This window comes from Pempheris klunzingeri, chromosome 12 (genome assembly GCF_042242105.1).
Source record: "Pempheris klunzingeri isolate RE-2024b chromosome 12, fPemKlu1.hap1, whole genome shotgun sequence".
In the NCBI taxonomy this organism is placed as follows: Eukaryota; Metazoa; Chordata; class Actinopteri; order Acropomatiformes; family Pempheridae; genus Pempheris; species Pempheris klunzingeri.
This window is the reverse complement of record NC_092023.1, coordinates 11,666,739-11,682,085: the sequence shown is the minus strand read 5'-3', so window position 1 is coordinate 11,682,085 and position 15,347 is coordinate 11,666,739. Positions and strand designations below refer to the sequence as shown.

The 15,347-nt window shown below is 39.8% G+C and overlaps 1 protein-coding gene across 1 annotated transcript in view; it reads right to left on the bottom strand.

The window, feature by feature from the left end:
* Positions 1-9,633, bottom strand: part of slc8a1b (solute carrier family 8 member 1b) — a 119,564-nt gene extending 109,931 nt beyond the window's left edge. Inside the window, exons 1-3 of the mRNA XM_070840677.1 lie at positions 8,758-9,633; positions 6,461-6,625; positions 3,316-4,106 (exon numbers count right to left, since the gene is read on the bottom strand). Coding sequence (XP_070696778.1) covers positions 3,316-4,106; positions 6,461-6,625; positions 8,758-9,633 — 1,832 coding nt within the window. The remainder of the gene's footprint in view (positions 1-3,315; positions 4,107-6,460; positions 6,626-8,757) is intronic.
* Between the last annotated feature and the right edge of the window lie 5,714 nt (positions 9,634-15,347).

The window sequence follows — 15,347 nt, the reverse complement described above, 5'->3', positions numbered from 1 at the left end:
TTTTGAGCTATTAAAGACAATACAAAAAAATACCAGATATGATTTAGAAGGGCAATTAAAGATTAAGCGGTTGAAGGACTTTATGCCGGATTGAAAATTGGAATTTTCTGGTTACAAAATGGCCAACTCCTACACATCTGTAGCCATGGTTGAACCGCTTTTCCCTTCAGGCACTAGTACTATAGTTTACAGTCATACTGCTCCACCTCTGGGTCTTTTCCCTAGGAAACACACACACATACACATGAGAGTATACACACAGTAACCATGTTAGCCGGAAGGACAGTCCATCATTTGATTTGGACAAAGTGTTATTAAAACCCACTTAGTCCTGGCTGTAAGAGCTTTAAGCTATGGAAACTATGTAGTCTGCCACAGGCTGACAAACCAGCCCTGCAGACATCTGCTTCAAATCTGACCAAAAACAGAAGAAAGGGAGAGAGTTTTAGACAACTGTTACTAAGACAGCACCTCTCGCATTCATTCATCGTGACAGCACACATTGTTTCATGTCATTACAACCCTTCAACTCACAAGCAATCTGAATATTTTCAAACGAGCACTGTGAGCAAAAGTTTTGGTTTCTAAGGGAATCCATTGCAACTAACAACTGATGCCTGCCAGCAAAAAACAGACAAAGCTCTATATCTGCATATCTAAAACAAGTCAAGTCTTGTTTATTTCTGTAGTCCCATATCACATCTAATATCTCATTCACCTTTACATGTCCACAGCCAGAGCAATTCCCAAACTGGTTTAAGTTTTCCAAGAAGACAAAGTTCTGGCAGAAGGCATAAGGGCAAAAATGGGAAAAAAAAAGACAAGTCCCTTCTCCTTGGACTGTTGGAATGGAAAAGCAGCCAAAAGTGGAAAGTGAGCAATTACAAATAAATTACAGAAACTTTTAAGTTGGAGACATCCAAACTACAGGCATTCAATCATAACCTAAAAACAGCTATAGTCCCAAAAACTTAAGTAGAAATCTAAAAAGCTCAGGCATAAATTATTGGGAGATCCTGGCAACATCAAACATTTGTAATACCAATTTTTGCGTACTCTATGTTTACTATTATCTGGCTTTTTCTTTAGTTCCTGATGAGGTATTTCATTCTAACTGGTGTAGAAGTGATTTATTGATTATATATAGTACTTGACATCTATGTACTTTTATGTATGTATATAGGGGGCATGTTTGTTGTAATTGTGTGTGTATATATATATATATATATGTGTGTGTATACATGTATTGTGGTTGCATAGTAAATTTTAAAAAATCCAAAAACTGGCACAGTCAAGCGAGTTCAATGAAATGAGACCATCAATATCCAATATCTGATTTGGACAGCATTCAAGTTGCTATGATGGGACAGGGTGAGAGGTCAGTGATTAGTACTAATAGAGGCTGGAGTTTCTGAGGATATTCATTTAGCCAATATTCTGTGATAATGAACTGGCCTAAATGGTCCAAGGCATTTTCCAAGCCCGCTGACAACTTCCACAAACTAGCACATGGCCCAAACAATAAAAAGGCCAACTGCTGAAAGCTGTGAAGTTTATTGTATTCTCACCAAAGCTACAAGCCCAACAGGCCTACAGGCCACCATGAGAAAGCTTAACTGCAAACAATAATTTGTGGTGACATCTTGACAACACGCCCACCCTGCCATGTGTGTGAGAGACAGAGTGGGAGAGAGACCATTAGCCCACCTTATTCTATAGTGTTTTACAGAAAACAATCATTTCACACACAAACCAGTTGAGTGTTTTCTGAAAAATAGCAATTTCACCTCTCAATGTGAGCCATACGGAGTGTGTGCATATACATAGGTTTGTGTCAAAACAAGTTAAAACTGTTGCAATGTTAACAACACAGGGCCAAGTATCTCAACACAAGCATCCATTTTATGTTAAACAATAAAAGCACAAGAGTCATATCAAAAGAGATATGACAAAGACAAAGACAATAAATTCATCTGAAACTGTCACCTCAAAGAAAATCAAGGATACATATCACCACCGATACTAAAAATGGCTACAACCACAGAAATATATTGTTTTTAGAAATGCAATTAGCTTAACTTTTAACATTTATCTGATGCTGCTATTTAGAACACAAAATGCAATCTAGTCTACAGTACTGTCAACATGTGAGTCAGTCATATTACCAGCTAATGTCCAGTAATGATCAAGTAAACATGTGGCAAGAAACACAACTCACAAGAATGTAGTCACAGCAATAATTTTTACAATAAAAGATTTAAAGAACAAAAGAGGACTTTGAAAGTAGGTTTGGTTGCAAGCCAAACTGCTCTACATTGTACAAACATTTGGCTGACAGCTAGAGTTAATTCCCCACACTGTGAGTTGGTCGAGATGAATAGTGCAGTAGTTGGCTGTGAGCAAAGTCACCACTGTGGTAAAAGGCCTCCTGAAACGTGATCAAATAGTAATCATGCGCCTCACCGTGAGTCACCATCAGATAATAAGTCCTCTGCGTTTAGCTGAGAAGAGCTTTGAACTGCGGCTGCGGCATTTCACAGCAGGGATCCTTAAATGGAGTTTTCAAGTTCTTTTCACACAGGAGAGACAACAAAAAAAAGCCTCTAACTGGCTGCATGAGTGGTTGCCCTGGGATGTTCTCACACAGTATAAAGCCACCTCAAAGGGCAGCTGGAATTTTTTTTTCAAAAGCCATAGTGTATCCAAATTAAGTTGAGAAGATGGATGCTCCTTCTTAGTATTGCCCTGATTCCCTGCTGCATATTCAACTCATGCACTGTTTTCAGCAACCAGCTCCTCCTGGATGTCCATTAAGTGTCTTGCTTAACTTCAACATGTCTAATTCAATTTCCATGTCCTGACTTTCAGTCTACTTTGAATTCGAACCATCAACCCTCCAACAAATAACTCAGCTTCCCAACTTCTTGGCTCCTGTCACTCAAGCCAAACCCACTGTGCTGACTGTACAGCAATACAGATTGCTGAAATCAATAAAACCCGCAGAAGACCAAAACAGCGGCCAGACTGAATCCAAAGCAAAGAAGAATGAACAGACTGATGAAGGTGAAAGAGGAGAAGGAATGACTTAAAGTAGTTCTTAGAAACAGTGTAAAATGTATCAGGGCGCGGGGAATTGTTGTTTTTTCCAAGTCCCCAATCAGTAGTCCACCTCGCCACTCATCGTAACCACCACATCACACTCACACCCTCACTTTCTCACATCTTCAGCAATAACATTTGCAACATCACACTGACAAACAGTGTGAAAAATAATCAAGAAAAACATGTAGATAATGAATAATATCTGCTACTCACAAGATTTCGTCGTTCTGAAATTCCAGGGTGCCGTGAATGTCTTCAAAGTCCTCTCCGCCACCTCGGGCTGTTCCCTCCACCGTCTTGTACGGCAGCATGACCACTCCACGAGCCCCCGACGTTCTCAGCACCTTCACCTCCATGGTGCCAACACTCTCGCTCACATGGCATACAGGCTCCTCAAACGTAAAGATACCGGCGTGGTCATCATCGAAGATGGTAACGGTTGCTGTGGAGGGTAAGCCGAGACATGCCACTGAGTCCACGTGATTAGCTGACTCGCCTTCCTCGGGCTCCTCACCTTCTGATGTCAACACCTTGACACCGGAAAGGTGAATCAAGAAGTTTTCGTCCTCTTCAAATATGTCATCGTCAATGATCCCCACACGGATCTCCTTCATTGTCTCACCAGGCTTGAAGACCACTACGCCCTCTGTGAACTCGTAGTCCGAGCCAGCGTTGGCCGTGCCGTCTTCTGTCCGGTACTCCACAGAAACCGTTTTGCCCACATCGCCACCACGTCGCACCACATTCACTGCCACTGTCCCACAGTTCTCAAGGCACTGGTAAGAACCGGGCTCAAAAAAGATCTTGGAGATGGGGTCGTTATCACCTGCATCAGAGCGAACCTCGTGCATGCTGACCGCCTTTCGTGCTTGATCAGCTGCATGTTTCTTCAGGATGTTGCCCGCACCTGTCATCAGCCGGGTGGCCTGGCATCGATAGAAAGCACGGCTCTTCTGCTGCTGACTCAGTACTTGGTAGTTGGCAAGCTCAATGAGTTGTTCCACCTTGCGAGGGAAAACACAAAGGCACAAACACAAATGTAAAAAAAAACATCTCCAGCATGATCAATAGGCATGGCGGTTGTTTTAAAATCAATCAAACAAATATCTAGACACCCCTACTGCCTCAGTTTCATCCAGCTTGACTGCATGATTTAATGGTGCATCGTGTGGATGAATCCAACATTAGAAACAGTTAGAAAACCGTGATCTTACAATGGGTCATACTGTTACAATATGTCAAAAGATAAACAACACTAAAATTCTAATTTTAATCAGCAATATCTGTGTTTTGGTTGCATTGAGGAATATACATCGGATTATCAAAGTCTTAGTGAGGTCTTACACCGCTGCACACGATGTGCCAAATGAAACATGAACAGCTTGGTAATTTCATAAGGAGAGAGGTCCTCCGTCAACAAGAGGATCCAGGTCCAAGCTCACATGACAGCAAGCATCCATCCTGTTTGATAAATGCACTGAATTCCTGGGTCGATCTCAGGAATGGAGGAATAGGTTTTTTTTTCCCTATTCCTCCATTCCATCCTGTCCTCACTCCACTGGTTTTCTCTCCTAACAGCAAACTATTGGAGGAGACCCTGGGACCTTACTTTGGTAAAAATATGTATAGTTTTCGATGGCAAGAGACGAATAATTTTATGATCCTGTTTGAATTGTGCCATGAATTACACATGTCTGTCAATTTAAAAGACAATTTTGCAAGTCATGAAAGAAATAGGAATCTTATTAATCTGCAGTTACAGTAACAAATCACACAAACTAAAGTGCAGAAATGTAAAAAACAACAAAGCCCACTGTTGATTTTACTTATAAATAAAATTAAAAAAAAAAACCTTTGCAACACACCAGAGGCCTCGTGTGAACATTTATTTAGATATTAATAATAAATACGAATCTTACTGATCTCCAGTCAGTAACAATATCGTAAAACAGATTATACAAACTAAAGAGCACACTGACTACAGCTACAATTCTTATAGTAAACATGTGATATGCAAACATGTGGATTGCATCGCATGGGTAATTTCACAGTGCCGTTTCAGTCATAAGGATTTATGTCAGTGATTTCTGTCAGGTGGTAGTCAGCCTACTTGACACACTGTTAGTTGGGTTTTTTTTGTGATTTTCAGCATATTGTAATTCAAGTGTTCTGAGAGAAAACTAGACTTCTATTTACTTTGTTTTAATGCTTCAGAAAGGCTACTACTTTCTACTACTACTGGTCGTTATGCAAACACAGATTTGCATACATGTCCCTTCAGAGAAAAGCTTGATTCAATGGCAGACACTCTGGCCTGTAACAGCTTTGGGATCACAGTCACAATTGGCATGGTTTAAGCTGGTAACCTCATTCTCCTGTAATATCCAAATGTGTTTCAGTATACCTTTTATGTGTATTTACCACGAAGCTACCTGCAGCTATTTCCACTTCATGTGTATGGTTGGTTACTGGTGTCAAAACCAGGTTTCTTGATCAAAACCAAAATGAAGCTGTGGGGAAGGAATGCCAGCTTTGGAGCTTTGGGATGTAACTCCTATCAGATACAGATGTTCTGCTCTGCTGGCCAGGTCTACAACAATCAACAGGCAAAAAAATCCTTTTTTTTTTTTTCTTAAAAACCTCTATTAGCAGGCTCTCAGGCATGAAAGAAGAGTTGCCATTTCAGCAGCTTGTCTTGATGCCTGCCTGAAGCCTGCATTATGCTCTTTACTGTCCAAAGAACAGGAGGAGCAGAGTAGAGCAAACCTCGCACCATAGTTGAGGGCTAAGGGCTAAAATATATTATCTTTTCAGAGGTAGGAAAACAAAAGCGGACACATACACACACTTTATTTTCCTTTTTAGCTCTGCCATCCTGTCAACCTGCCTGACTAAGCAGATATCACATTTTACACAATAACTACGCTGTACTGTATACAGAGACACATGCATGTATGCACTGTAAGACAACAAGACTCAAAGTTCTGATATGTTTATCATGCCAGAACAGGCAGCCAGCCAGAGAGACAGATAGAATAGGAATTGCCAATGTCTGTTTGTCTAATGGATGCTCAGTTTCTTTTGCAATTTTTGTTTTTAAGACATACCATTACCAAATTAATTTGAGAGGTGGTGATGAGACCTTACTTGCACTCATCCCTATAATCACTGTGATCATGGAAACAAATAGAAAGTGCGTCATCTGGTGCTGCTGCTGCTGCTTATTTTGTCATTTCATTTCCTCTACAAAAAACAATATAGAGAAAAACAAACCGACAGGAGATTCGGTGACGGCAAGTTTCTCTGACAGGATGTTTTATTGCACTCTATGGGAGGTCCTTTTGATATTGGTACCCACCTCCTTGTCAGGGTGTTTCTGTTTGAGCTCCTTCAGGATCTTGGCCATGTCCCTCCGTGTCTCCTCCTCATCCAGATCCTTCTCATCTAGATCCAAACCCAGTGGACCATCCAGGAAGTCCACACCATGAGAGTTCAGCATCTTCCCATCCATCTCAATGTCCACCTTGTTATGGGAAAGATAGCGTTTGAAATTAGTACAGTGCAGTTGATTTGAGGGTTTGGAGCAGTATGTCAAATCTCAAGGCAACAATAACAGGTACAATCCCTGGTTTTGAAATTAAAAAGTGATGTGTACCATGTGTGAACACAAGCAGATACTAACATCAGCTTTTATTAGACATGTTAACACAATGTCAGCCATCTGTGTCTCAGAGTAAAGACTGTTTTGTTGTTCACTGAAATCCTTTGAGTAGAGTTTTATTGATGAAATGTCTTTTAGCCCTTTAAGCAAGGCGGCAATTTAAAACTTCTAAATTATTAGGCTTTCCCCTCTGGGACACTGTTGGGTTTGATTCAGTGATTTCTTGTCGCCAGAAGTTGAAATGAAAGTGCTCTTCATGTAGCAATGAAGCACTGGCTCTTAATAATCGCATTAAAGAAATGAGAGAAATAATAACACAAGACATTTTCCAATTTGGATAAAGAGACACTACATTAACTGATTAAATGTACCAAACACCACAACACTGGACATTTAATTAGATACGTGTAATACACTACATAAGAAATCACACAAAGCATCACACAGTAGTGAAAACAGGAAATTAATGAATGACAATACTTAAAAAGTACTTGTGTGTGTGTTTGCAGTAATAAGCTTCATAGCATGAGTTTACCTTGGCAGAATTTCATTCAGTTATACAGATAATTGTTTCAGATACACATTACTCATGAACCTACATGGAGCACCTTATCTGCTCCTTTGTTTTTTCTACAGCATGTTTGGATGAGGACAGCTTAATTAATTTCTACTGGTCGGCGGTTCCCAAACTGGTACGCCTTTGGAAAAGAGAGAGCTCCCAGCATGACTGTTAGATTCTTTGTAAGACATAATTACAACATTCTTTTTTTCCATTTTAAATGTCAAATGTCTTAACAACTCACTGTTTAATAGATGAGAAGTGTGTTTGCTGGAATTGACTTGGAGGAGTTCAATTGTCGTTATCATTGTTAACATCATAATCATCACGGAGTGATTTCTGGTGGGGATAATATAGAGTGGCAGTGTCTTTGTTGAGAGAATATGTGTTATAAGGAGATTCTGCATAACTAAAGCATGTTAGATTTGGCTGAATTGCAATAAAAAAAATACTAGAAATTATATTGGTATAAGAAGTAATAGAAACATAATTATAATTAATAATTTTACAATCTGGTTTCACTTTCTTTTCCAAGTACGAACCAGAATCTGCCTGATTGTCATATTGTGTTTCTTGCCCCGTGTGACTTAAAATAAATGATGTTACTGCATTTCTACATCTCAGCAATGTTATTATTATTGATAACCAAATCTACAGAAATAATACCCAAGTTTTCATAAACTTTAATTAATCCTATTTACATTCAAAACTCTGCAGCACAGCCACTAACCAGAACCATGAGGAGAGAGCACATTAGTGCAGTTTCAGCTGCCCTGCACTGGCTTCCTGTAACATTTAGAATTGACTTTAAGGTCATTCTCTATACACAGCCCTTAATTGGCTAGGACCAAGCTGCATTGCTGATTCCCTTGTTAACTACGTGCCTTTAGGAACGCTGCAATCATGCAGCTGGTTTATTGGATGATTCCATTAACAGCCAAAAAGCAGGGATGGAGCCTTTTCCAATTATGCCCCCAAACTTTGGAGCACCCTACCTGTAGCTCATTATATATTTTTTTTTTAGACGAAGCTAAAAACTTTTTCCACTTTAGACTTTAGCTATGCCTTTCCTGACTTTGCTTTGCATTCTGCACTGCTGCCCTTCTTTGAATGTTATATTTTAATTGATTTAATGCTTCTATAAATTCTGTTTTTGTATTATTTTTATTTTCAATGAGTTCATTGAGTCCATTTTATATTATGCATTCTATGTATTCTATTTTAATGTTTTTGAAATGTTTTCTTTTATTCTTTTTATATCCATTTCATGTGAAGCACTGGTGCATGTAATTTCCTTGTTGGTTGGCACTCTGTGTAGCATTTTATCTGTTGAAGCAGAGATGGGAGCAATGATAATACAAAGTATTGGTGTTGATTGTAGTTGTGGTAATAGGTAGATGTGCTAGTAGAAGTAGTATGTGTCCTCTGAGCCTACCTTGGAGGGCAGTGGACGGTCTCCCTCTGTCTCAATGATCATGCCACGCTGCTTGCCGGTGCGGTAGCGCTTGTACACATACTTGTAGAACAGCAGGCGGCGGTCAGCCACCCAGGCGAACACAACACAAATGGGGAAGAAGAGGAATGTGAGCAGCCCCTCCCACACCTGCACAACGCCAGGCGAGATCACAGACAGGATCAGGTAGAGCCAAATGTAGGCAAAGATACTCCAGGTGGCCGTGACGAAGAAGACGCGGAGGTGCTTGACCTTCCTCGTCTCACCGTCGGGCACAACGTACACACAAAGCCCGATGATGACAAACATATTGAATGCTGCAGAGCCTACGATGGTGGAGGGGCCCAGCGTGCCAGCTTCGAACCCGTGACCTACGACTTCTATGACAGACAGCAGGATCTCAGGAGCTGAAGAGCCCAGAGCCATGAGGGTGAGATTGGACACGGTCTCATTCCAGATCCGAACAGTGGTGGTTGAGGTTTCCCCATTGGGTTTCTTGATAGTGATCTCCTTTTCCTGTGATGTGATGACTTCTATTGATGCCATGAAACGGTCTGCAATGATTGACACACCTAAGAACATGTAGACCAGAGCCACAAAGTAAACTGTTGCTCGGGCTACCTTGTCACCAAATGACGGGTTTTGGGGCTCCCAAATAGGTAAGATCACCCCCCTTGCGCACGGCTCAGCTTTGCTGCATTCAGTTTTATTTGTGGACACTGCCGAAACAGAGCTACCCAAGCTCTGCTCAGGGGGAGCGCCAGCCAGTGAGGGATGGAGTTTGAGGAGAAGAATTGCTGTGATGACTGCTAGCCTCAGGGCAGGGGACAGGGGGGAGGAGTGGTCCCAGCGGCCCATGTTGATGTCCAGAACAGTCTCGTGGGGTGATGATTAATGGGGATGTTGAACCTTAAGAGAGAGGAGAAGAAGAAAAAATTATTCAGATTAGACTGCTTGGTGGGTGGTAAAAAATTAGATCTCTCATCCACAGCAAGTTACCTACTCTTATCTCCCTTTCATCTCAAAAATGTAGATGTACCAGACAACATGACTCTGTGATTTAGAAAAAAATATATTATGACAACTTTGTTTAGAGGCCATCTAGGTAACAACTTTGGTTTATATATTTGTTTAACTTTCAGTAAACACTGAAGCAGTGAAAAGTCAAATCTGCATCTGTCTGAAAAAGCTAGTTAATCCAGAGGCCTGAAGAACCTTGAAAGCGCAACACCACAAAAATTATGTTTGCTTAAAGATTCAGAGGCAGGAAGTTCAAATAACCACACCAAGAGTAAACTTCAGCTTATGAACTCAGTAGAATAGATTTCCAGGGAGTAGCTTCTGAAATCGCCTGGCCACATTCCTTCAGCAATTAAACCCTGCTGTTAATAAGGCAACCTGGCCTGGAGTGGTTTTCACTGATAATGGTCCAGTTGACTTCTGTCAACAACACAGGCGTGTGAATTAGTTTACTGTACTCATACATCAATTAGACATTAGCACCACAAACTTATCAGTCTCTCACATTATAAGCCTCACAGGCAATCATTTCAGATCTGTTGTATCACAAACAAACACTGTAAATTTCTATATTATATATTTTTATATTATATATTTTATCTCGTTGTCAATCAATGTTTCAACTAATCATTACGTAAGTGCACAACATTCAGGTTTCAAATCGCATCATCTGGTCTTCCAGCTTGTGATTTCAGATGTTTGCCTTGTTGCACTAGTGTGGATTCTGGTCTGTTAGAGTGGGTGTAGACATATTCTCTTTTACAGCGTAACCTGGAAGAATCACTAAAACATTTTCTATTGTCTTGCCTAGTTATCCACTAACAAGCAAGCTATGACTACATAAGAAAATGTGAGGAGGATTTTTGCCTTAAAAAGGCGACTCTCTGAGAGACCACAAAATCCCAACACTGAGACTTCAAATCAGTCATTCACTTTCCATGCAATTGCTTCCACACAAACATTAAGAGGCAAAACTGAATATCGACAAAATATAATTAGCTGAGAATCAATTTTACTGAAGTAAATGTGTCCCTGTAGCCCAACACATATTCAGTGCTGTTATGATGTTTAACAAGATAATTGCACTTTGTTGGGTCATTTTCCACTGGGAGAACAATCCATTTGTACGTGATTTGTACGGTTATGAGACTAGACCGTGCACAGAGTGCTCACATTACTGTGTAATTGAAACTCTTTGTTCTATGTATGAAGGTGTACAAGTGCATGTATTCAGGCAGAGTATATTTAGCTTTATATAGCTATGTTCCAAACGTGATTACAAAGAACCTTACAAAAAGGTGGAAAAAAAGCATTCTTGTGTTTCTTACAAAACATATTCAGTGTTGCAAATTAGTAGTATATAAATATAGTCTATAGGATGAAGGGTTGATTCAGTGTGCAGCAGCCAGGAAACCACTGCCTGAGAACCAGTGGCTGCATTGTCGTTCATTAGGGATGAACAAAACTTTGAGCCTGACCATGGAGCACTATACCTTAAAAGTTATGAGCAGGAACTGAAATCAGTTCCAAAATGCACAGGGAACCAATACGCATAGATGGTCTTAAATAGGAGAAAGGAAGCAGAGGAGGAAAGGGACATGGGGGATTCCATATTTAATATAACACGACATGCATACACAGCCTCCCCTGAGGTTTTAGGGGATAAAAAGAAAAATGCAAATATGACTTTCAGTGCTGCACACACTTACATAATAACAAAGTGTCCAGACAAAACATGTGTGCCTATGTACTCCCTATAGAGCTGCTATGTCTACAAGCATGAAGAAAAGTGTCTGTCTTTTTTTTATAAACCATGTGGTACAGTATACATGGTTATTCTGGTTATACATTATTTTATGGATCACATGAGATTTACTTATTGTTGATATTGTCAAGTAAAAAATTGTGGACCAATATAATTTATGAATTTGTATATATTTACAGCTTGAAAGAATTTCAGGAAAAATGTGTGCTTTCATGAATTTTATAAGATTTTAAATCTCAAATATCAGTATGTGCCCAAAAAATAAAAAAAATCGCAGATTTGTAAGACTAGGAAATACTTTAAGAGTTATTATAAATCCTCCAGAGGGGGACCTGAATGTTTGCATTTGGGGACACGAATGGCTGTACAAAGTTCCATGAAAATTTATCAAACAGTTGTCGAGATACTTCAATCTGGACCAAAATGGTAAACCAATAGACCTTCATCCATCAACCTTGTAGCCATGTCAGTAGCATGTGTTCAAATATTCAATGTTGTAATATTGATTTTAACTATTGGATATCACCCAGTCAGTGATGGTGAAGGTGGAGCTCAGAGTATCCATGATTTTCAGGAGCAGAATTCCTTATTTAAGTCGTACACAGCTTTAGAGACTTGTTGACACCAATTTGCAACAAGACTGTAACTAAGCTACTGCCGCCTGGCACAATAACAGTGTTGCGTTTTGAGTTGTTTTCCGTTTTCTAGGTTGCAGACAAAATGAGAGCAGTACTCTAACATCATTGAGCTTCTGCATGTCAACATCGGTGTGTCTGTCAGTGCAGATTATATTTCCAACAACAATATTTCTCACATTCCAGTTGGACAAACAAACCAGAATGACTTCATCTGTATCTGTGTGGCCAGCACACATGATGCTGGTCCCTTTTTTACTCACTCTGACATCGGTATAGACAGTTACCCTAACTTTGTAGAACTGAAAGTGGAAGCACTACTGTGCGCACTCACTCTCTCACACTCACACACACACTAACACCCACACCCACACACACACACACATAGTAGTAATCCTTTTAATCAGGGATCAATAATAAAAACCAAGACCTGAAACAAGGGTAGGCTAAGAACTCTCCTCAAACAAGCTTCTTCCACGGTCCTGAATGCCAACATCCATTTCCCAATAATTAAGTGTTCACACTCTTACATGCAGACACAGCACAATTTCCCCCACATCAATACTTACATCAGTACTTTCCTGCTTTTCTTCCTACCACAATACTCATTATAGATGAAACTGTAAATCCTCTAACAATATGAATCACATTTTCTCTCACATTACATGCAGCAAGGCTCGGAAAGCCGTAGGGCCCTAACACTAAATGAACAAGGCAGAATCCATTTCTGCAGGGGATGTAATCAATGTGTGAATGTTCATTCAAGATATTATACACACTGTAGAAAGTATGTATGCCTAATGTTGTTGACAGCTACTTGCTGTATAAACCAGTTACTGTGTAATGCATAATCAGTCCACCAATGGTGAATTTAAATATTTGGGTGAAATAAACCAAGTGTGACGAGTGTTTAGTGTGGCTGCTGTGTTGGTGTTACTGAGTGGGCTCAGCTGTGGTGTGAGAGCTTTCTGCTCTAATGTTAAGAAAATCAATTCCAAACAAAATTACGCATCTACTTAATTAAACTTCATTTCAGGAAGTTCATAACTAAACATTTCCCTGCTGGCTAATGTGATCCAGCAGCTCTTTGCCTTCTACTGTGTTCATGTGTGGTCATATAAGGCTTTGTGTGGCATTTCCAAGTGATCAATAATTCAGTGTGCTTTGGGATTTGGCTGTTTTCACTTAAGGATGTCATTCTTCTAGAAGGCTGATGACTAAAGAGCGTACTCTATGCCAGCTGTTCTCTACACGGTATGTAAAGGTGAGGCCCGTGAAGTGCTGGAATTGTTGGAGCCGTAAATACAATGTTTGAGGGTAAAGTTTAACAGAAATGTATGATGTAAATGTATGAATGTATGAACATTTACAAAAATAGTGAGAATTGTATCAACATCAGGTAAATGTGTGTAAGAACATAATATCCTTCATAACCTTATAACTGTGCCATAATCTGTCATCCTTGCTGTCACCCCACCCTGCTTATGAAGGGAACACCTGCATGTCTTTATATCAAAAAGACATATTAAAAAAAGATAGCTGTTAAAAAGAGATGTGGTACCAGTTGGAGTCTAATAGATTCACCACAGGTAGAAAAACAAGGCAAATTATGCTTCACATTTGAAGTTCTTTTAGTGAGTCAGCTTCTCCAAACAGCAGCTAAAATGAAAGAGTACATGGAGGTCAACTGATTTTTATATTGTTATTGGTTAAGTTCTCAAAGCCATTTATGGTGTTTAAATGGAATGATGCTCTCTGACTGTAGGCCTAAATGCACAGAAGGCAACTTTCAAGGTTTTGCAAACACTCATTATGCTACACGACTATGAAGACACTGTATTTCAAGCAAATAAATTTGCTAAGAGTCAGAAGAGAAGGTCGATCCCATTCTCATATCTGTCAAATATGAAGCTGCAGCCATGAGCTGCCTAGCTTAGCTTAGCATAAATACAGGAAATGAGAAGCCTGGCTCTCTCCAAAAGGTGAAACAAAATCTGCCAACCAGCACCTCTAAAGCTCACCTATTAAGCGGTTACATCTAGTTTGTTTAATCATTACAAATTGTCGATTACTATTTAATGTATAAGATGTTGAACTCTGGGTACCGTGCAGGTATAAAATTTCCCCATCAAGAGGTGCACTGAGGCTTAGCAGACATAATGGAGACGCATTTGAATTATGCAGCCTCTATTGCTCATTATCCCCTTTTTTTCTCTGTAACCATCTAATCAAACTATAATCAAAAGGTTAATTAATTTTATTGGTGCTGGTTTGAGGGGCCTGTGAACCCGAACAAGTTAATTGGGAAAAGAAAATGAAGGGGCGAATACGTAATTTCACATGACAATGTCATGGAAGCTCACAAAAGCAAACAGAGATTGCTTCTTTTGCTTAGCAAAAGGGCCCCTGAGCAGCAGTTGCTGGGTATTTTGGTTATTTTCAAGCTGGTTTGGGAATTAAAATCAGAACTCCTAGTTCTTGCCACAGTTTTGTGATGGTTAAAAGATAGTTAATAAAGTGCCTGTTTTAATAGCACTGTGTTGTATATATCTGGACAGTATCTGATATAAAAACCCAATTAATTTATTAACCCAATGTCTGTGCTCTAGTTTCTCTTCCCTGCTCTGTTTCATTTCACCGGCTTGCTTAAAATTCATTCTCACGAACACAAATCCTCGATAAACCTTGCTCACACAGTCCTGATTGCTTTACACTTTATCAAGTGATTACACATCAGATGATTTCAGATTATTACCTGTTCTGCTTTTAGTTCCGTTTTGTTGTACGATGACAAAATATACTTTTGTTCTCTCTGCATTAGAACCATTACCGGCTGACTGAAAAAAACTGATGCCCTGGCCGGTATCAGCACTAAACTCAAGGATGTTTGTTTATGTATGCTGTTAACACTAGAGAGGCTTAGTCACTGAACAGTGGCTTCTACTTTGGATTTTGTAATTGTAATATCAGGTTTCAGAATATCCTACAATGATTTTCCCTAGTGTTATGACCTCAGAAACTTGGCTTGATTTCAAGAGGTATATAACATGAGACAAGCCAACCCAGCTTTGGAAAACGCATATTCACGCACACGCACACACTGATATGAACTGGACCACTGAATCCTCCTTCCCAGAGGCTAAAACAAAAGC